The following is a 24620-nucleotide window of genomic DNA, read 5'->3' as shown; positions in this document are numbered from 1 at the left end:
GAGTAAAGGCAGGGTACTGCAGAGTAATGGCAGGGTACTGCAGAGTAATGGCAGGGTACTGCACTGCAGAGTAATGGCGGGGTACTGCAGAGTAATGGCAGGGTACTGCACTGCAGAGTAATGGCGGGGTACTGCAGAGTAATGGCGGGTACTGCAGAGTATTGGGGGGTACTGCAGAGTAATGGCAGGGTACTGCAGAGTAATGGGGGTTACTGCAGAGTAATGGGGGGTACTGCAGAGTAAAGGCAGGGTACTGCAGAGTAATGGGGGGTACTGCAGAGTAATGGCAGGGTACTGCAGAGTATGCACTGGTATTGCAGAGTATTGGCAGGGAATTGAGGGGTTAAATTCGGTGAGCAGCGATGTGGGCACTGCAGATGCAGCCCACATCGCTGCTGACACCGATCTCTTTCCCCTCCGCTGTACCGATCGGTACAGAGAGGGGAGGGAGGAACCGGCGTCATAACATGACGCCGGTTTGTTTACAAGTGATCACTCAGTCATTTGACGGAGCGATCACGTGGTAAACGGCCGCGACGAGCGGCCGTGATCCGTGATCCGTGATGCGCCGGGTCCTGTGGACCCGGCGGTCACGGATGCTCTCGAGTGCGCGCCCCAGGGGGCGCGCGAGAGCAGAATTCTGGGAGGCCGTTAATTAACGGCCTCTCAGAGTTAAACAACCACCCTGAAGCCGTTAATCGGCAATGGGCGGTTGTTAAGTGGTTAAAGATAGATCACTAGCTAGCTATATAGGTGAGGTGAATATAGTGTAGTGGTGTATACTGCGGTCAGGGCACAGACAATAACCACTACACAAGAGCAAGATAGGAAATCAGCCAAAAACTATTGGTGTGTAACTGTGTTGAAGGTACACAGAACACCCACTGCTTCAGATGCCAACACACTACACGAGGCCGCCTCAAAGGCGGCCTTATATAGTGTGGGGCGTGCACTACACAGCCTGAGCTATGATTGGCCACAGGCAGGATGCCTGTGGCCAATCATGGCTCTCCTCGCTGCTGGCGCTGCGATTGGCCAAGCATGCGGGGTCACAGTGCATCCTTGGCCAATCATGAGCCAGCAATGCACTGCGCCATCGCAGTGCATTGTGGTCCGCGCGCGCCATACGAATTTTGACGCGAACGGACCAAGAGTTCGGATTTCGCCGAACGCCCGAACAGCCAATGTTCGAGTCGAACGTACGTTCGACTCGAACACGAAGCTCATCCCTAGTCACCAGGAACATGAGGGAAAAGCTCCACATTGCAGTAAAAACCTACCAGGAGTTCTAATCCTTTCCCACTCTATCCAAAGTAAAAAAAAGAAAAAAAAATCACCTAGGCATAATTCCATTTCTCTCACTTCATACTTTCAATTTTGAATAAATTCTTACACACTGCACAGTGCTCCAGAGGGTATTGATATTTTGCATGAACTGACATTTGACAAGTTAAGGTTCACATACAGCAAGTCAACAGGCTGAAAATGACTCAGCCAGCAATATCATATCCGATATACTTGGAAGGCAAACGTGCGACTGATTAGCAAATCTTACTACGTATTGTGCTGGAGCTACTGCTATATAATTACCGTGTAACCATGTACCATACCTAATAGAGCTGAAACATAATCTTGCCACTATGCTGTACTGGAATGCACTTGTCTGATTGAGCTGTAGATGTAACTAAGACATTAATCTGCCAAAAAGGTAGCCTCTAACTCAGGCATATGCAATTAGCGGACCTCCAGCTGTTGTAGAACTACAAGTCCCATGAGGCATAGCAAGACTCTGACAGCCACAAGCATGACACCCAGAGGCAGAGGCATGATGAGACTTGTAGTTTTGCAACAGCAGGAGGTCCGCTAATTGCAGATCCCTGCTCTAGCTTTAAAAACTGTCCTACATTGATCAGCCATCGTTGGGATGGAAGGTCCACTCTACATGACCCTCAGAAAAATCAACTTTGAGAAAGAACAAAAATATATAGCTTAAAAAAACTGAACAGGGGGTCGTGGGGGTATTATTACTAGGCCAACTGAAAATTCATTCGTTTGTCGCACTCAATTAAGGATGTGTGTATCATACAAGTTTTTGGTCAATAAGATGGAAGATCAAAAAAAACACTTGATGTCAATCATTTCCTAAAAGAGGTGAAAGATAGTGATATATTCCTTTGGCCCTTAGGCTCTGGTTTTTAGAACAAGTCAAGGAACTATTTTAAAGACCCCGACCACTCAAACTAATAAAAGAAAACTGCTTAAGGGTCCCTGCTCAGGCTATCAAGACCTGATGAATTGGATGCTTCTGACTAGTGAGTGTACAGCCCGAGAAGAGGTCTGTCCATACTCAAAGTACGCTGCAGAAATAGGAAGAGAGAGCCCAGCCACCGCACACCTTACCCGGTCCGAGTGGTATAGCAGATAAAAGCCGCCCAAGCTCAATTCATCAAGGCCACAACAGGTTTCACCCTACCCCCAGGGCTTAATCATGGAGATAGTGGTGTACTCATTTGAACACTCTTCTAAGGCTGCATTCACACCTCAGGGTCGTGTTTTCACCCGTTTTATCACAGATTGGTATGTGCGTTTTTGTACAGCGTTTTCCAGCTCTGCCATTTTCTTATTAGCCAATAGAGAAAAATATCATCTGTGACATCATTTGTTGCTGTGAGTTTTTGCTTCCTGGGTTATTTTAATCTCCTTGGTTTTTGCTGTGTTCTGTGGTGCTTTCTGCTCTCCAAACAATGACATATGAAATTGTTTGCATGGCGGCATCTGCAGTAGCGTCATATTTCCGAATGCAAGAAGAGGGAAAGAGGAAGAGGTCATGAAGATACTGGATCCATCCTGTCATGGATGATCAAGAACAGATAGGCTAGTTCTGGGTCGTGCACAACGACCTACATTCGCATGAAGAGAAATTTGTAATTTATTTTTTTAAATATAAATAATACATAAAAATGATTTTAAAAAATATTCATGGTTTGTATTTTTAAGTATAAAATAAGGCTTTCATTTTTTCTTTGGGGGTGTGTGTGTGTTTGGGGGGGGGGGGGGGTAGGGGCGGTCAGGTTGACTGTTTGGCACCCTGACCACCAAACAGTCGGTCAGGGTGCCAAACAGTCTGAAACTGAAAAGCAGCCCTGAGTATAGAGCAAACTAATACACATTTTGCATTACAACCAGGGAGGTCATGAAGTTTCCTGTCTAAACAGATGCTCATAATTGAGCTTACCATTATCATCCTTCACCATGCCAGAAAACTGGAAAAACATGCTTTCCAATCTGCTCCCGTGCCCTCCTCTTGCTCGCTCAGGACTTGTAATCAGAGTTCTGAAGATCCTTCAGACAGGGGGGCTCCTACACTATGCGGGTAAAGTTTTGGTATCGAAAAGTGACACTCCATTTCCTCCATCTTGTTTGGTATTGCTCACCAAAATGTATCTTTTATTCATAAAATTTCATTCAATTCATAAAAATATTTAGTCACTTCCTCGTGGGAAAGTAACTGTACATATGAGCCCAAAAAAATAAAGCACTTAAACGATTGACAAAACATGTAAATATGCACAAAAAGCATTAAGCGTTTGAATGCATTTCTATGGGAAACAAATGCTTAAAGGAAAAGTCCGGCCTGAGCACATTCGGCTGGGCTTCTCCTATGGGTCACAGAAGTGCAATTCGTTTTAGACTCCTATGACTTGTTTTCACAAGGGCCCTGAAATCCAGTACTGATCAAGACTTTATGCATATTTTCCCTGTGCCTCCAAGGCAGTACTCTGGTTTCCTTTCACACTCCAAAAACATGTTGATAGGTTAATTGGCTCCTGTCTAAAATGGCCCCTAGTATGATGTTTTACTGGTTTTACTTTTTACCATCTGCCCCACCAGCAGATAAAGCACTTTGAGTCCCAGGGAAAAAAGTGCTATAGAAATAAAAATGAGTAATGATGTTTAGCAGAGGATCTGTACATGCTACAAGCATACTCATATGCCTCAAACAGTCAATTATCCAACAAGAAATGTGTTTTCCTTTTTTTAATTTGTACTAAAGTGGGAAACATTTGGGAAATCCCTTGAAATTAAAGTGGATGTAAGCCCTCACATATACCTAGTGAGGTGAACAGCCTCAGATGATACACAGGGATGACACAAACCTCCCTACATAAGTTTTACATGTACAGTGGTGTGAAAAAGTGTTTGCCCCCTTCCTCATTTCCTGTTCCTTTGCATGTTTGTCACACTTAAGTGTTTCGGAACATCAAACCAATTTAAACAATAGTCAAGGACAACACAAGTAAACACAAAATGCAATTTGTAAATGAAGGTGTTTATTATTAAAGGTGAAAAAAAATCCAAACCATCATGGCCCTGTGTGAAAAAGTGATTGCCCCCCTTGTTAAAACATACTATAACTGTGGTTGTCCACACCTGAGTTCAATTTCTATAGCCACACCCAGGCCTGATTATTGCCACACCTGTTCACAATCAAGGCATCACTTAAATAGGAGCTGCTTGACACAGTAAGGTCCACCAGAAGATCCTTAAAAGCTACACATCATGCCGAGACCCAAAGCAATTCAGGAACAATTGAGAAAGAAAGTAATTGAGATCTATCAGTCTGGAAAGGGTTATAAAGCCATTTCCAAAGCTTTGGGAATCCAGCGAACCACAGTGAGAGCCATTATCCACAAATGGCGAAGACATGGAACAGTGGTGAACCTTCCCAGGAGTGGCCAGCCGCCCAAAATTACCCCAAGAGCGCAGCGACGACTCATCCAAGAGGTCACAAAAGACCCCACAACAACGTCCAAGGAACTGCAGGCCTCACTTGCCTCAGTTAAGGTCAGCGTTCATGCCTCCACCATCAGGAAAAGACTGGGCAAAAATGGCCTGCATGGCAGAGTTCCAAGGAGAAAACCACTGCTGAGCAAAAAGAACATCAAAGCTCGTCTCAATTTCTCCACAACACATCTTGATGATCCCCAAGACTTTTGGGACAACATTCTGTGGACCGATGAGACAAAAGTGGAACTCTTTGGAAGGTGTGTGTCCAAGTATATCTGGCGTAGAAGGAACACTGCATTTCATAAAAAGAACATTATACCAACAGTAAAATATGGTGGTGGTAGTGTGATGGTCTGGGGCTGTTTTGCTGCTTCAGGACCTGGAAGACTTGACGTGATAAAAGGAACTATGAATTCTGCTGTCTTCCAAGAGATCCTGAAGGAGAATGTCCGACCATCTGTTCGTGTACTCAAGCTGAAACGAACTTGGGTTCTGCAGCAGGACAATGATCCTAAACACACCAGCAAGTCCACCACCGAATGGCTGAAGAAAAACAAAATGAAGACTTTGGAGTGGCCTAGCCAAAGTCCTGACCTGAATCCTATTGAGATGTTGTGGTATGACCTTAAAAAGGCCGTTCATGCTCGAAAACCCTCTAATGTAACTGAATTAGGACAATTCTGCAAAGATGAGTGGGCCAAAATTCCTCCAGGACGCTGTAAAAGCCTCATTGCACGTTATCGCAAACGCTTGGTTGCAGTTGTTGCTGCTAAGGGTGGCCCAACCAGTTATTAGGTTTAGGGGGCAATCACTTTTTCACACAGGGCTATGATGGTTTGGATTTTTTTCACCTTTAATAATAAACACCTTCATTTACAAATTGCATTTTGTGTTTACTTGTGTTGTCCTTGACTATTGTTTAAATTGGTTTGATGTTCCGAAACACTTAAGTGTGACAAACATGCAAAGGAACAGGAAATGAGGAAGGGGGCAAACACTTTTTCACACCACTGTATATCTGCTGTCTTTATATACTGTTTAGAAAGTGCACATTGTGTTAGAATTTTCACGTCCTCATTCAGCAGTAGAAGTGTAGTGTTGGATTACACTGGGAAGTGTTCATATTCGCCAGCACACCGTGGATCAACAATCACCGTCCAAAGATTTCTTTAACCACTTCAGCCCCGGACCAATTGTCAGCCTAAGGACCAGAGGTCTTTTTACAATTTCGCACTGCACTGCTTTAACTGGTAATTGCGCGATCATGCAATGTTGTACCCAAACGAAATTTGCGTCCACAAATAGAGCTTTCTTTTGATGGTATTTGATTGCCTCTGCGATTTTTATTTTTTGCGATATAAATGGAAAAAGACCGAAAATTTTGGAAAAAAAACGATATTTTCTTCTTTTTGTTACAAAAAAATCGAATAAACTAAATTTTAGTCATACATTTAGGACAAAATGTATTCAGCCACATGTCTTTAGTAAAAAAAAAAATTCAATAAGCGTATATTTATTGGTTTGCGCAAAAGTTATAGCATCTACAAACTAGAGTACATTTTCTGGAATTTACACAGCTTTTAATTTAATCTTGAGGTGCTAAAATGGCAGGGCAGTACAAACCCCCCCCCCCCCCAAATAACCCCATTTTGGAAAGTAGACACCCCAAGGAAATTGCTGAGGGGTATGTTGAGCCCATTGAATATTTTTTTTTTGTCCTAAGGGATTGAATAATGACAAAAAAATTATATATGATATATATATGATATATGATATGATATATTGCTCACACATGCCATGGTTATATGTGGAATTGCACCCCAAAATATATTCTGCTACTTCTCCCGAGTATGGGGATACCACATGTGTGGGACTTTTTGGGCGCACGGCACCCCGAAAACCAATCACCACCTTCAGGATTTCTAATGCCGCGTACACACGGGCAGACTGTATGGCGTACTTAGTCCGTCGAAACACATTTCAGCGGACAGTCCGCTCGTGTGTGGGCTTCAGCGGACTTTTTCAGCGTGCAGTCTGGCGTACTAAGTATTTCGGATTTTTCGAAATTCTGTCCGTCGTACTTTGGTTTCAGCAGACAATCCGCTCGTCAGTAGGCTAGTTCGACGGACTAAGAATGGCGCATGCCCAGAAAGGATTTACATGGCGGAAGGGTGCTTTGCTGTGTATTGGACTTCCTATTTCTAGTCCCGTCGTACGTGCTGTACACGTCATCGCGCAAGCTTTCGACGGACTGTTTGTGCATCCGTGTGTGGTCAAGTCCGTTCAGTCGAAAGTATGACGGACTGTCCGTCGGATTGTATGACGGACTAAGTACGCCATACAGTCCGCTCGTGTGTACGCGGCATTAGGGTGAAAATGTTTGATTTCACTCCTCACTACCTATCACAGTTTCGAAGGCCATAAAATGCCAAAATAGCACAAAACCCCCCAAAATGACCCCATTTTGGAAAGTAGACACCCCAAGCTATTTGCTGAGAGGCATGTTGAGTTTATGGAATATTTTATATTTTGCCACAAATTGCGGGAATATTACAAACTTTTTTTTTTTGCTCAAAGTTGTCACTAAATGATATATTGCTCACACATGCTATGGGCATAAGTGAAATTACACCCCAAAATACATTCTGCTGCTTCTCCTGAGTACAGGGATACCACATGTGTGGGAGTCTGGCCGCGTACGGGACCCCGAAATACAAGCACCACCTTCAGGATTTCCAAGGGCATTCAATTTTTATTTTACTCCTCACTACCTATCACAGTTTTGAAGGCCATAAAATGCCAAGATGGCACAAAACCCCCACAAATGACCCCATCCCATTTTGGAAAGTAGACACCCCAAACTATTGGCTGAGGGGCATGTTGAGACCATTGAATATTTTTTTTTTGTCCCAAGGGATTGAATAATGACGATAATAATAACGAATAATAGCGATAATAAACATAGATAAAAATAGCGATAATTTTTGTACCAGCGTCTGGCCTTACGGGCAACTAGATACGGCATCAACAACTGGTCATTGCATTGAGGTCCACCCCTTCCATATTTTTGTTATATTCGTGGACACAGAGGGGTTTCTCCACAATACCAGTTGCCGTATGAATTTGGACCGTCGTGTCTGCATGAAGGGAGGTAAGAACGAAAACATTCTTATTATCCCTCCACTTCATAGCGAGCAAATTATTACACCGATAGCAGGCTCTCTCCCCCAGCCTAAGACGGGAATCTACAAGCCGCTGGGGAAAGCCCCGGCGATTAGGTCGCACGGTGCCACATGCTCCAATCTGATGATCAAACAAGTGACTAAACAATTGTCCACATACAAGTGGTACCCCTTTCCGAATAAGGGTGACACCAAGTTCCCCACTATCTTGCCAGCGCTTCCTATGTAGTCAGGGCAGTTCTCCGGCTCTACGTGACTATCTTTACCCTCATAAACCATAAAGCTCCATGTATAGCCTGTGGCCCTGTCACAGAACTTATAGAGCTTGACCCCGTATCTGGTACGCTTGTTGGGAATGTATTGTTTGAATGACAAGCGACCAGTAAACTTAATCAGGGACTCATCAACGCAGACAACTTTATGGGGAGTAAACAAGTCTGCAAAACGTTGGTTGAAGTGGTTTATGAGGGGCCGAATTTTGTAGAGCTGATCTTATTCAGGGTCTCCACGATGACGACAAAGTTCATTGTCATTGAAGTGCATGAACCGCAAGATCTGCTCGTATCGTTTCCTGGACATGGAGTTAGAGAACACAGGCATGTGGTCAGTCGGATGCTTGGACCAATAAGCCCGCAACGTCATGAATTTATGTGTGCCCATGTTGAGAGAAAGGCCCAGAAAATTCTTAAATTCGGAAACCGTAACTGGTTTCCAATCTCTGGCAAGGGAAGGCAACTGGGGATTAGCGGCGATGTGTTGACCAGCATATAAATTAGTTTGGTCCACAATAGATCTATAGAGATCTTCTGTGAAATACAGCAAATAAAAATCAAGTGGCGTAAAATCAGCTGTATCCACCTGAATACCGGGTTGACCAGTGAATGGGGGAGGGACTGGTGCTGCAAAAGTGGTGGGCACCCAATCAGGATTGGCGAATTCTGCAGGAAGGGCACTATGGGAACGACGGGCCTGCCTTTGTCTTCTTCTTGGTGGCAGCGGGACACTACTTGTGCTTGCCACCTCGCCAGCTTGAACTGCACTTATGGGACTCGCCACATCACCACGATACTGCAGTGCTGGATGTACGTCCAGAGTGTACTAGGCCGCTGGTGCTTGCCAGTTCACCAGAAGGATGAGCGGCTCTAGTACTTCTCTGCTCCATACGAGGGACCTGCGATTCTTGCACCTCAACAACATCAGAAGATTGGGGTCGGGTACACCTGACGTTAGCAGGGACCTCATCTTCGTCGTCAGAGCTATCTGTCATGGAGCCGCTGTCCTCTACAGGATCGTATTCTGAGCCTGAATCTGACAGATGAGTGACTTCCTCTTCACTATCTGTAATGCTCAGAAACGTGTAGGCCTCTTCACTAGTGTACCTTCGCTTTGCCATTTTGGGCTCTAAATTTAGGGGTACACTAGTGAGACTCACAGATAAAAAAGCACCTAGGCCGTCAGCGACTGTATAAAACGCTACCAAAAAAAACTGTTAGCGATCGCAGGGATCAAGCCTGACTCTGCGAACGCTACAGTTATGTGTGTTGTGTTTTGTAAGTGACAGTGATCGATCGATACTGCACTTGGGTGGGCTGGGCTGGGCTGGGCGGAGGGGCAAAACGCAGGTATCTGGATTGATCCCGCTAACAATGCGTTTTTTTGGAACCCTAAACTGCTGGGCACGCTAGTATAGATCTGATCAGATCAGATATTGATCTTATCAGATTCTATACCACTAAGCCCCTGTACACACGGTCGGAGATTTCGACAACCAAATCCATTGGATTTTGTCCGTCGGATCTTGTCCGAAACTGTTGCATACACACGGTCAGACTAAGTTGTCGAAAAATCCGATCATTCAGAACGTGATGACGTAATTTCGTTACGATGGGACTACGTTCAGGCTAGTAGCCAATAGCTTCATGTAGGAATTTGATCTGAGCATGCGTGGCACTTGGTCCGATCAAAATGCTCTACACATGATCGGATTAGGTCCGATCGGCCCAGTTGGTCAGGAAATATTTCCAACATTTTGGAAAATTGGGTCCGAAGGAGATTCGGACGGAATCAGTCCGATGCATACCACACACAGTCAGATTATCCGACGACACGGTCCGATAAGACGCATTCCGACTGATTCTCCGACCGTGTGTACGCGGCATAAGGGAGGTGTATGCTTTGCGCGTGGGTGTTAGCGGTACTGGCACTAACCTAGCACTGCCTGGGGCGACGCAGACCCTATCTGACCCTAAAACCTAATTGATATCACCCGCCGGGTGATCAGGGGGTTAAACTTTTATTGAGTAATAAATGGTGGGTCCCCCGTCACCCGTAACACTTATACGGTGATCACTGGTGAAAGGGTTAACTAGGGGCAATCAGGGGGTTAAAACCTTTATTGGGTATTTATAGGGGGTACCTGATGCTATATAAAAACCTGACGGGGGACCTAAATAACTAACTGGCTAACCAGCGTCACCAGTGACACTTATACAGTGATCGCTGGTGAAAGGGTTAACTCTAGGGGCAATCAAGGGGTTAAAACCTTTATTAGGTTATATATTGGGGTACCTAACACTATAAAAACCTGGCGGTGAACCTAAAAAAAAGCTAGCTTCCTAGCGGCACCAGTGACACTAATGCAGCGATCAGAAAAACGATCGCTTAGTGACACTGGTAAAAGGGGGTGAAAGGGTTAACTGGGGGGGCAATCAAGGGGTTAAATCTTTATTAGGGGGGGTAGGGGGCTACCCTGGACCTAAAGGGGCCTAACACTAGCTGCCCTGACACATTTTACAGTCACAACTGACACTAAATGCAGTGATCAGTAAATAAATGATCACTGCTATCAGTGACACGGTGACTGGGGGGGGGGGGTGACTGGGGTGAAAAGTGTGCCTATGTGTACCTATGTGTTAGTGGACTGTTGGTGCACTTACTTGGGTGTCTTCTCTGCTCGCTGTCCGGTCAAAAAGACCGCCACAAGGGGAGTGACATCACTTCCTCCCTTCCTGTGTTTACAATACACAGCGGGGGAAGCTTCTCATTCGCCAGGAGCGATCGAGAGGGGATGGCCAGAAACAAACGGCCATCCCCTCATCCCGGATCGCTCCTGAAGCGAAACGGACCGGCGCATCAAGCGTAAGGGGGTCCAATCGGACCCCCACCCGCTGGAAGGCGAGCACGTACATGTACGTGCTTGTGCCTGTCGGTGCCATTGTGCCGACGTACATTGCCATGCGGCGGTCCTTAAGTGGTTAATTAAGAGAGATCACATTATAGAGATAAAAGCAACGTTTCAAAGACCACACAGGGCCCATTCGTCAGGCATGTGATGTCATCACATGCCTGACGGAGGGGCCCTGCGTGACTCAGAAATGTTGCACTTATCTTTGTAATGTGATCTCTCTTAAAGCGGGATTCCGCTGCGGTTTAGTTTTTTTTTTTACCTGTGTCACTGGTGGGCGATTCCAACCATGTCTTAGCAGTCACGATCGGCGTGTTTTTGACCCCCGGCGTGACGATTTTATTGCAGAGGAAAACTTTTAAAAAAGCAGTCCGGTGGTTTCCATTTTTACTGTGGGCGTCTGAAGCCCACAGGCATTTACTTTCTGTATGCGATGACGCTGAGCTCCCAGCATCCACCGCTCCATCGGCTTTACTATGTCCCCCATGGATTCTTGGGAAATAGCTAAGAAATTTCCCAGGGACCATTGCAAGGCCGATAACCACGCCTACTCCCACGGGAGGACAGCCCGGAAGTCGGCACAAACATCACAAATATAAGGTAAGTACTGAATAATATTTTATTTCAATGTACTGTAACTATGTTACCATGCGATTTAGATAAGAAGAAGATGCAATTTTAGGTACAAAACCGCTTTAATTAAAGAAACTTGGATGGTGAGTCTTGATCCACGGTGTGTTGGTGAATATTTACACTTGCTTGATGTTTCCAGGACCCAACTGGTAATCGTTGCAGCACCCACCATGTCAACAGCCATTTGCCAGGAACGTGTGCAATAGGAATATTGACAAGACTGGATAACACTGGGAGACAGCTGATTGGAGGAAAGGCACACACCCCCCTTCCACATAGGCAGAGACATTTTCAGAGCTGTCCTGTGAGTAGAGCAGCTTTCTGCTAATCTATTTATATCATCAACCCTGACACAAAATTCAGCCTGGTTTTATCACACGTGTCAGAGAACTTGTCAGAAGTTATCATACTGATAACAGAGGAACCGAGCAGGAGAAAGTCATGCGACTTGCCATAGAGAAAGATAAGAAAACACTGCAGATATATGTGCCCAACTCAAATTTCATGTATCGGGTTTACGTCCACTTTAGGAACAAAGTTGGACAAGGTAAAACTGTTTAACTTTGTCATTACCTACAATACTCTATCAAAACATGAGAAAAGTAATGCCGCATACACACGACCGGACCTTTCGACGGACTAGGTCAGACGGTCTTCCTGAACGAAACGGTCTTGGCCACACACGACCAGACTAGGTCTGTTCATTTTGAATGTGATGACGTAAACGAGACTAAACAATTAATTTCAATAGCCAGTAGCCAATAGCTGCCTTACGTCATATTTGGTTTGTCGAACTAGCACACAGACGAACAGTTTCACGATTTTTAGTCCGTCGGATAGATTTGAAACATGTTTTATTTCTAGGTCCGTCTGACTTTTGGGGGAAAAAAGTCCACTGGGGCCCACACACGATGGAATTGTCCTATGGATTCCGGTCTGCTGGACCAAGTCTGCTGGAAAATCCGATCGTGTGTACACAGCATTAGGCAATGGAACAATAAAGGGATAGGCAAGGAAGTGGAAATGTGATAAAGTGATAAGTAACAAAGTGTAATTGTGATAAAGAGATAAGTAAAGCAGCAGAATTGTGATAAAGAGATAGGTAAAGGAGTGGAATGTGATAAAGAGATAAAGAAATGTGTAATTGTGAAAGAGATTGTTCAAGGAGAAATGTGATCGTAGATGAGGGATAGAAATTCTCATAGTTACATAGTAGGTGAGGTTGAAAAAAGACACAAGTCCATCAAGTCCAACCTATGTGTGTGATTATATGTCAGTATTACATTGTATATCCCTGTATGTTGTGGTCGTTCAGGTGCTTATCTAATAGTTTTTTGAAACTATCAATGCCCCCCACTGAGACCACCACCTGTGGAAGGGAATTCCACATTCTTTGCTGCTCTTAGAACCCTTTCACAAATCAAATATTCAGTTTGCTTTGTTAGCAGCAGCATGGCATTGCATGCCATTGATAAAGAGATAAGTAAATAAAGTGTAATTGTGATATAGATGGGTAAAGAAGTGGAGTTCAGCTCCTAGTCGGGGTACTCTCTGCAAGGAGTTCCATGTTTGACTTGTGCTTGCGTGAGTTTGCTCCCACACTCCAAAGAAACCCTGGTAGGTTATTTAGCTCTGGTATATGTGTATATAAGCATGCATGTAAAGAAGGTACTTTAAACTATAAACTCCTCAAGAGCAGGAACTGGTGTAACTTGTCAGTGCTATATAATCTACTATTCTAGCTTTCATTCATAAATTCCTGTTCTGTGTAAAAAGAGCGATACAGAATTATACGGGAGAGTGGAATTATGGTAAAGCTAAATGCTGTATAATGCCCTGTACACACGGTCAAACATTCCCGACAACAAAATCCATCGGATTTTTTCCAACAGATTTTTGCCCAAACTTGTCTTGCATACACACGGTCACACAAAGTTGTCAGAAAATCCGATCGTTCTGAACGCGGTGACGTAGAACACATACGACGGGACTATAAACGGGCCAGTAGCCAATAGCTTTCGTCCCGTAATTTATTCTGAGCATGCGTGGCACTTTGTCCATCGGAATTGTCTACACACATGATCGGAATTTAAAAGATTGGATTTTGTTGTCGGAAAATATTAGATCCAGCTCTCAAACTTTCTGTGTTGAAAATTCAGACGGAAAAAGTCAGATGGAGCCCACACACGATCGGATTTTCCGACAAACGATCCGATCGTACATTTTTCGGCGGAAAGTCAGATCGTGTGTACAGGGCATAACAGGAGGATCATGATCAGAAGACAGAAGGTGGAATGTCACACACCGGGACCCAGTCACTATATAGAGATGTAAAGATACGGCCTCAGCCTGAACCCCTCCTAGCTATGCTTCTGAGAGAGAGCTATGTTTATGAGAGAAGCGTAACCAGGAGGAGTTCAGACTTAAGCCGTATCTTTATTTCTCTGTTTAGTGGCTGGGTTCCGGCGTGCGGCATTTCCACCTTCTATCTTTTGATCTGTTTCAGCTAGCCTGGATGAGCTTGTTTGAACGTCGGCACCCGATCAGTGCTTTGGACAGCAGGGGCAGGTTTTGCAGTGCTTTGAGCGACTCTCCAAGTATTTGTATATAGGTCACAGCAAAATCGTGATACAGTGGTATACAATACATAAATTGTGATAAAGTGATATATAACAGTAGAATTATAAGTAAGTGATTATATAATAGTAAAATTAAGATAAAGTGATATATGACAGTAAAATTATAATTAAATGATTATATAATAGTCAAATTGTAACAAAGTGATTTATAATAGTACAGTGGTGATAAAGTGATTTTACATACATATACATTATATATATATATATATATATATATATATATATATATATATATATATATATAAATTGTTGAGTTGTAGTAAAGTGATATACAATACTAAAATTGTAATAAAGTGAAAATAGTAGTAGAGTTATAATAAAGTTAACCACATTAGAGGAATTATGATAAAGGCACACAGTATATTTTGTAAGGTCCCTTTCACACGGTCCGGATTCGTTTTTGAATAGCAGGGGATCCATCTGCTGATCCGCTGCTCAGCTGATTGGAGCAGCCAGATGACAGGTCCGTGTCCGCTCAGGTTATACAGAGTGGACATGGATAGAGCCCGCTCTGCTGTATGGGCAAGCCAGATGCAAATGGACCAGCTGTTCATTTACATCTGACTGCCATCCGATCCGATACGGCCAAATGGAAGGGAACAGATCCCCCTTCCATTTGTTTTTGCCAGATCAGATTGGATTGGAGGTAACCAGGTGTAAACAGATACAAGTCCGTTTACATCAGGCACTCCATAAAGGAGAATGGAGGGTCAGATTGGGTCTGTCTGAAAAATGGACAGGTGGACCAGACTGGACAGCCTGTGTGAAAGGGGCCTAATAGTAGAATCATGATTAAAGTGGTTGTAAACCCCGCTTGGTCATTTTTACTTACGGGTATGCCTATAATAAGGCTTACCTGTAGGTAAAATGAGTATCTCCTAAACGTGCACCATTTAGGAGACATTCACCCTGCATGCGCCAGTGACATCACTGGCGCATGCACTCTGAATGTCCAGCATACTTTACATGAACTTTAGAGCTTCGTGCCTGAACCGAGGGCTCTCGTGTGCATGCGCGGCAGTGACGTCATCCCACCTCCGGCCATACACATAGCCACAGCGCACGAACCCAGAAGAAAGACAGGGGGAACATGTCAGCCCTCTCTGCGGCAACATTACAGCGCTGGAGGGCTTCTTTCCAAGGTGAGTATTTCATAACATGCTAGTATGTGATGCATACTAGTACATTATGCCATTGCCTTGCAGGTTTTTTTTTTTTTGTGCAACATCAGCGGTTTACAACTGCTTTAAGGTGGTTGTAAACTGCTGCACTTTTTTTTTCTTACCTGCAAGGCAAAGTCAATGCATACTAGCACATTATGTGAAACTTACCTCAAAATGAAGCCTTTCAGTGATGTGATGTCCTTGCTGGAAATGGCACCCATCTTCACTCGGTCATGGCACAGGGCTCTGAAGAAATGGCATGGGCAGCCATCCCTTCAGAGCACATGCGCCAGTGATTTCACTGGCTGCATGTACAGTAAATATCTCCTAACAGTGCATTTTTAGGAGATATTTACACTACCTATAAGTAAGCCTTGAAGCAGAACTTCAGTCATTTTTTCATTTTCCATCTTTTAAATCTTCTGCCCTTGTTGTTTTAACTTTGGATAGTAAAACATTTTTTTTCTGCCAGGAAATACCTTATACAACCCACTTCCTCTATCTTGTCTGGTAAAAAACCTAGGCTTATGACATCATGCACAGCTCTTTCTCTCCAGAGAGTTTGCCAGGAAGGGAGGGGGATGAGTCATGACAGAGCCAATGAGATCTGCAGAGCTGGAGGTATTCCCCTATGTGTCTGTGTAAATTCAGGAAGTTAACAGGCAGCAGCTTCAGCTGCCCACAGTTAAAATGGTTGCAGCCAGACTAAATGGAGGGAGATTTCTGCAGCATATTTGGCAAGTACAGAATCACAATTGTGAATAATAATAATAATAATAATATAAAATAATATGCAAAGTGGTTGGAGGGAAGCTTCAGAACGGCAAAGATATTTTTATTACAAATGATGTGAACAGACTGCAGTTCTTCTCTAAAGATAGAAGTTTACTTCCTCTTAAAGTAATAATATATATATATATATATATATATATATATATATATATATTGTATCACTTAATATATATATATATATATATATATATATATATATATATATATATATATATATATATATATATATATATATAAAATATTGTATCACTTTAAAAGGAAGTAGACTTCCATCTTCAAAGAGGAACTGCAGTCTGTTCACATCATTTGTAATAAAAATATCTTTGCCATTCTGAAGTTCTGAAGCTTCCATATGTAGAAAGTGATATATAATAGTAGACTGTTTATAAAAAAATAATATATAACAGTTGAATTGTAATAACGTGGTGTGCAAAACTAAAATTGTGATATATAGTAGTAGAGTTAAATATAAAAGAGGAATTATGGTGATGAGATACAATTATCTCATAATTATATTACTATCATAATATATCACTTTATCATAGTTTTAGTATTGTATACCACTTTATTACAATTCAACTGTTCAACTGTTATATATAATTTTTATATTCAGTTTACTATTAAATATCACTATATATATATATATATATCACCATTCTACTATACATATATATTTTTTCATTACTCTACTGCAGAAGTAGAGTAATGATATATATATATATATATATATATATATATATATATATATATATATATATTTTTTTTTTAATAGTAGACTTAATAGTAGACTGGTTAGAAAAATTATATATAACAGTTGAATTGTAATAACGTGGTGTGCAAAACTAAAATTGTAATATATAGTAGTAGAGTTAAATATAAAAGAGGAATTATGGTGATGAGATACAATTATCTCATAATTATATTACTATCATAATATATCACTTTATCACAGTTTTAGTATTGTATACCACTTTATTACAATTCAACTGTTCAACTGTTATATCTAATTTTTATATTCAGTTTACTATTAAATATCACTATATATATATATATATATATATATTATCATGATTTCTTTAATATATATATATATATATATATATATATATATATATATATATATATATATATATATATATATATATATATATATATATATATAAATATCACCATTCTACTATACATATATTTTTTTTTCATTACTCTACTGCAATAGTAGAGTAATGGGATATATATATATATATATATATATATATATATATATATATATATATATATATATATATATATATATATATATATTAATAGTAGACTTAATAGTAGACTGGTTAGAAAAATTATATATAACAGTTGAATTGTGATATATAATTATATAATTGTGATATATTATAATAGTAGAGTTATATATAAAAGAGGAATTATGATAATGAGATGCAGTATATAATGTAATAGTAGAATAATGATATAATGATATATATATATATATATATATATATATATATATATATATATATATATATATATATATATATATATATATATATATACACAGTAGAATGCTGAAAAATTGATAATATATATAATAAAGAAATCATGCTAAAGTATATACACATATATTGATATTTAATAGTAGTGAGATTATAAAAATTATATATAACAGTTAGTAAAGTGGTAACTGTGATAGAGTGATATATAATATTAGAATTATAATAAAGTTATAAATAAAAGAGGAATTATGATAATGAGGTACAATATATACTGTAATAGTAAAGTAATGACAGTTATATATAAAATAAAGAAATCATAACTGGGATATAATGTATGTAATTGTTGAATTGTAACAAAGTGATAAATAAACATAATAAATCATAGAATGGTGATAAATAAATAAAGTGGATGGGATTGTAAAGTGGGGGGTCAGGTGACATGGGGGGGGGGTGATAAAGTGACAATAATAAATAGAGCACGGCACCTCCCACCATTCTCTGATGATAAAGTACCGATAATGTATATAGTAGCGCACGCCGCACATAGAGGAGAGGACGCAGTAATGTGCGGTGCTAATAAGGTGGCATTATTGTAGTACAGATCATTATCCCCCCACTGATAGGAGTTGTACGGAGTGCGCTCAGTGTCGCCCCCTGTCCCTCTCTCACCTCTCGGGGGTCACCAGGGATGTGTAGTAGTGTCCATAGAAGAGAGCGGACATGGCCAGTGCAGTGAGCAGGCACAGGATTCGGTTCCAGCGCGATCTCATTGGTCCGTGCGGGGTGTAGTAGATGGAGTAGATGTCGGTGTAGTAGATGGAGTGGAGTCGGTGTAGTAGATGGAGTAGTGTAGATGGAGTAGATGTCGGTGTAGTAGATGGAGTGAGTGCAGAGAGCGGTGTGTGTGTTGTTGTAGCAGAGCAGAGCCCGCCCTACCACCTCAGCGCCAGTCCTCTCCTCACCCGGCCGGGCTCAGCTCTACTACAGCCCCACACACATGGTAATGAGAGGCTTCCACTCCCCCCGATGGGGGTCCGCCCGGCCCCGCCCCCTCTACACACAAGTTGGTCAGAGAAGTGATGGACCAGACCTCTCTCCTAGAAGGTCCTCTCTCCTCTCTCTCACTCGTTTCTTTTAAAAGTAAAAACTTTTCAGTCACTCAGGCAGGGCCGTCTTTAACCACTACAATACAGGGCACTTTCGTCCCCTTCCTTCCCAGCCCAATTTTCAGATTTCAGCGCTCTCGCACTTTCAATGACAATTGCGCGGTCATGCTACACTGTACCCAAATGAAATTTTTATCATTTTGTTCGCACAAATAGAGCTTTATTTTGGTGGTATTTATTCACGACTGTTTTTTATTTTTTGCGATATAAGCGCAAAAAAAGCGGAAATTTGGAAAAAAAAAACTATATTTTCTTTTTTCTAATTTAAAAGAAATCCGATAAAATCTAATTTTGTCATAAATTTAAGCCAAAATTATTCTGCTACATGTTTTTGTTAAAAAAAATTCTGTTAAGTGTATAATAATTGGTTTGTGTGATCACAGACATATGTACGCAAATGATCATGTACATATGTGTGCAGGTGATCACGTACATATGTGTGCAGATAATCATTGGAACATGTGATTTTAGTGGGACATATGTGGGGGACATGTGTTTTTTTATTTGGGGACATGTCTTTTTATTATTTGGGGACATGTGTGTTTTGGGGACATGTGTGGTGACGTGTATTGTGGTGACATGTGTGTTTACACTGTAGGTTTATACTAGACTGGTGATCAGTTAGTAAAAAGCAGTAAAAACAGCTCATACTCACTGATCACCAGCCAGTTGCAGCGTTCTGCTCTCCTCTCCTCAGCGACGACTTCCGTGTGAGGAGAAGAGAGCCGATTGCCTAGCAAAGGGCTGTTTGTTTACATCACATGACTGCCGTGATTGGACACGGCCGTAATGTGATCAGGAGGGCCAATCACAGAGCCCTCCTGCCGATCCGAGATGTGCCGTGTCCGGGTGACACGAGCACATCGGGATTGCACCGCTGCGCGGGCACGCACGCGCGCGATCCCGCTCCTTCTGAAGGACATTCCTGAACGTCCTATCAGAAGTAGGGATGAGCCGAACACCCCCCGGTTCGGTTCGCACCAGAACTTGCGAACGACCCCCGCGTTCGGTACGAACGTTAGAACCCCATTGAAGTCTATGGGACTCGAACGTTCGAATTGGAAAGTGCTAATTTTAACGGCTAATATGCAAGATAGTGTGCTAAAAAGGGTTTGGCGACCTGCCTCCTGCCTCAGGGGACATGGGTCACTGCAAAAAAAAGTTTTAAAAACTACCGTTTTGGCGGGAGCACTGATTTTAATGACGATTAAAGTGAAAAAAAAAAAGTGAAATATTCCTTTAAATATGGTGCCTGCGGGGTGTCTGTAGTATGCCTGTGAAGTGCCACGTGTTTCCCGTGTTTAGAACAGTCCCTGCACAAAATGACATTAAACGGAAATAACACCATTTAAAACTGCTTGCGGTTTTAATGTTATATCTGGTTCCTGCAATATGGTTGAAAATCATTGAGAAACATGGCATGGGTAGCCCTCCCTGCCCATTACCAGCCTATTTGGGTCTTGTACGCATATTAAGGGGAACCCCGTACCCATATTAAAAAAAGGAAATGCGTGTGGCCCCCAGGCCCTATATACTCAGAACAGCAGTATACAGGCGGTGCAAACAAGACAGGGACTGTGTAGGTTTGTTGTGTTAAGTTGAATCTGTTTGTCATTTTCAACCGGTACATTTTTAAAGTGTAGCTCCAGTCAAAAAAACTATCTTTAAGCTTTTTGGAAAACATAGGGAAGGGTTATCACCCCTGTATAATTTGTTTTGTCGTCCATCTTTTTTCATCTCACTTGCTGCTGTCTCCTTGCGTTTGCAAGTAGGAGATGTTTGTAAGTTGGATGTTTGAAAGTAGGGGCCTGCCCTATATTATAGCGGTATGTACTGGGTACAGAGCACGCAGACAGCACGCACTATCTCCTAACACTACTGACTGCAAGCTCTATTATTAACCACTTGTTAGCCCAATGTTTGCATAAAGTGAAAGATGAAGTTATGCTGAGTAAATAGATATCAAACATGTCACTCTTCAAAATTGCACATGCCCGTGGAATGGCGCCAAACATCGCTACTTAAAAAATCCCCATAGGCGACGCTTTAAATATTTTTTTACTGGTTACATGTTTTGAGTTGCAGAGGAGGTCTAGGACTAGAATTATTGCTCTCGCTCTAACATTCTCGGCGATACCTCACATGTGTGGCACATGCGAGCACATGGGGACATGGGCGCTTTAATTTTTATTTTATTTTTTTATTGTTCATTTTACTTTATTTATTTTAGTTTGACATTTTTTTTCCCAAAAATATATTTTTGATCACTTTTATTCCTATTACAAGAAATGTAAACATCCCTTGTAATAGGAATATGGGGTGACAGGTCCTCTTTACAGTGAAATCTGGGGGGTCAATATGACCCCACATCTCACCTCTAGGCTGGGAAGCCTGAAATAAAAAATAAAAAAAAGATTCTGGCTTTGATCGTACTGGCGAGTTGGTAGAAGCACCGGAGGGCGGTGAGGGGTGGGGGGCGTCTATGGCTGGGTATTTCAGGGTATCACCGAGTATGGCTGGGTATCTCTGAGTATGGCCTATGTATGGCAATTTATGGCAGGGTATTACAGAGTATTGGCGGGGTATTGGCGGGGTACTACAGAGTAATAGCAGGGTACTGCACTGCAGAGTAATGGCAGGGTACTGCACTGCAGAGTAATGGCAGGGTACTGCACTGCAGAGTAATGGCAGGGTACTGCACTGCAGAGTAATGGCGGGGTACTGCACTGCAGAGTAATGGCGGGGTACTGCAGAGTAATGGCGGGGTACTACACTGCAGAGTAATGGCAGGGTACTGCACTGCAGAGTAATGGCGGGGTACTGCACTGCAGAGTAATGGCGGGGTACTACAGAGTAATGGCAGGGTACTGCACTGCAGAGTAATGGCAGGGTACTGCACTGCAGAGTAATGGCGGGGTACTGCACTGCAGAGTAATGGCGGGGTACTGCAGAGTAATGGCGGGGTACTGCACTGCAGAGTAATGGCAGGGTACTGCACTGCAGAGTAATGGCGGGGTACTGCACTGCAGAGTAATGGCGGGGTACTACAGAGTAATGGCAGGGTACTGCACTGCAGAGTAATGGCAGGGTACTGCACTGCAGAGTAATGGCGGGGTACTGCACTGCAGAGTAATGGCGGGGTACTGCAGAGTAATGGCGGGGTACTGCAGAGTAATGGCAGGGTACTGCAGAGTAATGGGGGTTACTGCAGAGTATTGGCAGGGAATTGAGGGGTTAAATTCGGTGAGCAGCGATGTGGGCACTGCAGATGCAGCCCACATCGCTGCTGACACCGATCTCTTTCCCCTCCGCTGTACCGATCGGTACAGAAAGGGGAGGGAGGAACAGGCGTCATAACATGACGCCGGTTTGTTTCCAAGTGATCACTCCGTCATTTGACGGAGTAATCACGTGGTAAACGGCCGCTATGAGCGGCCGTTTACCGTGATGCGCCGGGTCCTATGGACCCGGCGGTCACGGATGCTCTCGAGTGCGCACACCTCGGGGCACGCGAGAGCAGAATTCTGGGAGGCCGTTAATTAACGGCCTCTCTGAGTTAAACAACCGCCCTGAAGCCGTTAATCGGCAATGGGCAGTTGTTAAGTGGTTAAAGCTAGATCACTAGCTATATAGGTGAGGTGAATATAGTGGTGTATACTGCAGTCAGGGCACAGACAACAACCACTACACAGCAGCAAGATAGGAAATCAGCCAAAAACGATTGGTGTGTACTGTGTTGAAGGTACACAGAACACCCACTGCTTCAGATGCAAAGTAACACACTACAGGAGGCCGCCTTAAAGGCGGCCTTATATAGTGTGGGGCGTGCACTACACAGCCTGAGCTATGATTGGCCACAGGCAGGATGCCTGTGGCCAATCATGGCTCTCCTCGCTGCCGGCGCTGCGATTGGCCAAGCATGCGGGGTCACAGTGCATGCTTGGCCAATCATCGGGCAGCAATGCACTGCGCCAACGCAGTGCATTGTGGTCCGCGCGCGCGTCACTCGAATTTTGACGCGAACGGCCAAAACGTTCGGAATTCGCCGAACGGCCGAACGGCCAATGTTCGAGTCGAACGTACGTTCGACTCGAACACGAAGCTCATCCCTAATCAGAAGTAGACGGCTCCCACCCGGCCGTATATGTGCATTGGCCGGGTGGGAATTGGTTAATATTGATTGGACCATGGGCAAAATTTTTCTTAGGGCCCCCCTTCCCCCATGCAATTTTGCTCTCCACCTTCTCTGAGACATACAATAAATAGCAGCTAGACTTAAAATCAGTTGTATGAGCTGTATCAATATGCTGTATCAGATCAGGCAGCGATTGCAATTGGTCGCCAGAGGTTACAGCATATCATTACTGCTTACTGGTTGGTTACTAGAGGTTACAGCACACATTACGGCTCACTGATTAGTTGCTAGATGTTACAGCACATTTCTGCTTATTGATTGGCTGCTAGAGATTACTGTACAGTAATACTGCTCACTGGTTGCTATAGGTTACAGCACATCTTCTCCTCACTGCAGGGGGGCATGATATACCTATGAATGCTGCCTCTATTTACATATCAACGCTGTTGGCCTCAGCTATTTACATATGCATGCCACTGCTATTTACATATGAAGGCCAGTATTTACATGTAAACACAGGTCTGCAGGTGAGTCATCTGTACACAACAATAGGGCAGAGCTGGGCAGCATTAGTAGCAGCACAGGACTAAAACTTCAAGGGACAAGGGAATGTAAACTGGGATAGTTTGCAAGTATGAGGCAGCTGCTTTGGGCCCCACAACAATGACAGGGCCCAGGGCAGCTGCCCCTTTTGCCCTGCCTTAAAGACGGCCCTGCTCAGGTCACCACAAGGTGTCTGTCTGCACACGGGCAAAGTCTTGCAAGATGCCCTGAGCTGTGTGACATGGACATCCCTGCGGGCAGCTTGTGAGAACTCCTCAGCACACTGTACAGACACAATGCCATGGGGGGGGATCAGAGACCTGGCAGCATAGGCCTGCACACAGGGTATGCCAGAAGTGCCCAGGCACACCCTTATCACCCCATGCGGTGAAGATTCCCCCTGTTTAGAACCCTGATATTTTAACAAAGCCCCCTTAATGGGGCTCCTAAATTTTTTTTTTTTTTTTAAATAAATAAATTCTAATGCCGCGTACACACGAGCGGACTTTTCAACATCCAAAGTGCGACGGAATGATTCCGTCAGACTATTCGATCGTGTGTGGGCTGCAACGGACTTTTGATTCGCAAAAGTCTGATGGACTTTAGAAAATGGAACATGCTTCAAATTTTTCAGACGGAACTCCGCCGGACCCGGTCCCTTCGAAAAATTTGCTCGTGTGTATGCTATTCCGACGGACTAAAACCGACGCTAGGGCAGCTATTGGCTACTGGCTATGAACTTCCTTATTCGAGTCCAGTCGTACGTCATCACGTTCGAATCCGTCTGAGTTTGGTGTGATTGTGTGTGGCCAAGTCCGCTCAGTCGAAAAGTCCGTCAGAACTCTGTCGGAACTCCGGCAGAACTCCGGCAGAACTCCGGCAGAACTCCGGCAGGACTCCTTCGGAAG

General features: G+C 43.2%; 1 protein-coding gene across 1 annotated transcript in view; it reads right to left on the bottom strand.

Moving 5' to 3' along the window:
* ST6GALNAC2 (ST6 N-acetylgalactosaminide alpha-2,6-sialyltransferase 2) overlaps positions 1-19014 on the bottom strand; it is a 122057-nt gene extending 103043 nt beyond the window's left edge. The window contains exon 1 of the mRNA XM_077459295.1: positions 18538-19014. Coding sequence (XP_077315421.1) covers positions 18538-18638 — 101 coding nt within the window. The 5' untranslated portion in view covers positions 18639-19014. The remainder of the gene's footprint in view (positions 1-18537) is intronic.
* Between the last annotated feature and the right edge of the window lie 5606 nt (positions 19015-24620).

The sequence above is a fragment of the Lithobates pipiens genome, unplaced genomic scaffold (assembly GCF_037356315.1).
Source record: "Lithobates pipiens isolate NorthernLeopardFrog02 unplaced genomic scaffold, aLitPip1_a1.2 Scaffold_28, whole genome shotgun sequence".
Lineage (NCBI taxonomy): Eukaryota > Metazoa > Chordata > Amphibia > Anura > Ranidae > Lithobates > Lithobates pipiens.
This window is presented reverse-complemented; position numbering and strand designations above follow the sequence as displayed.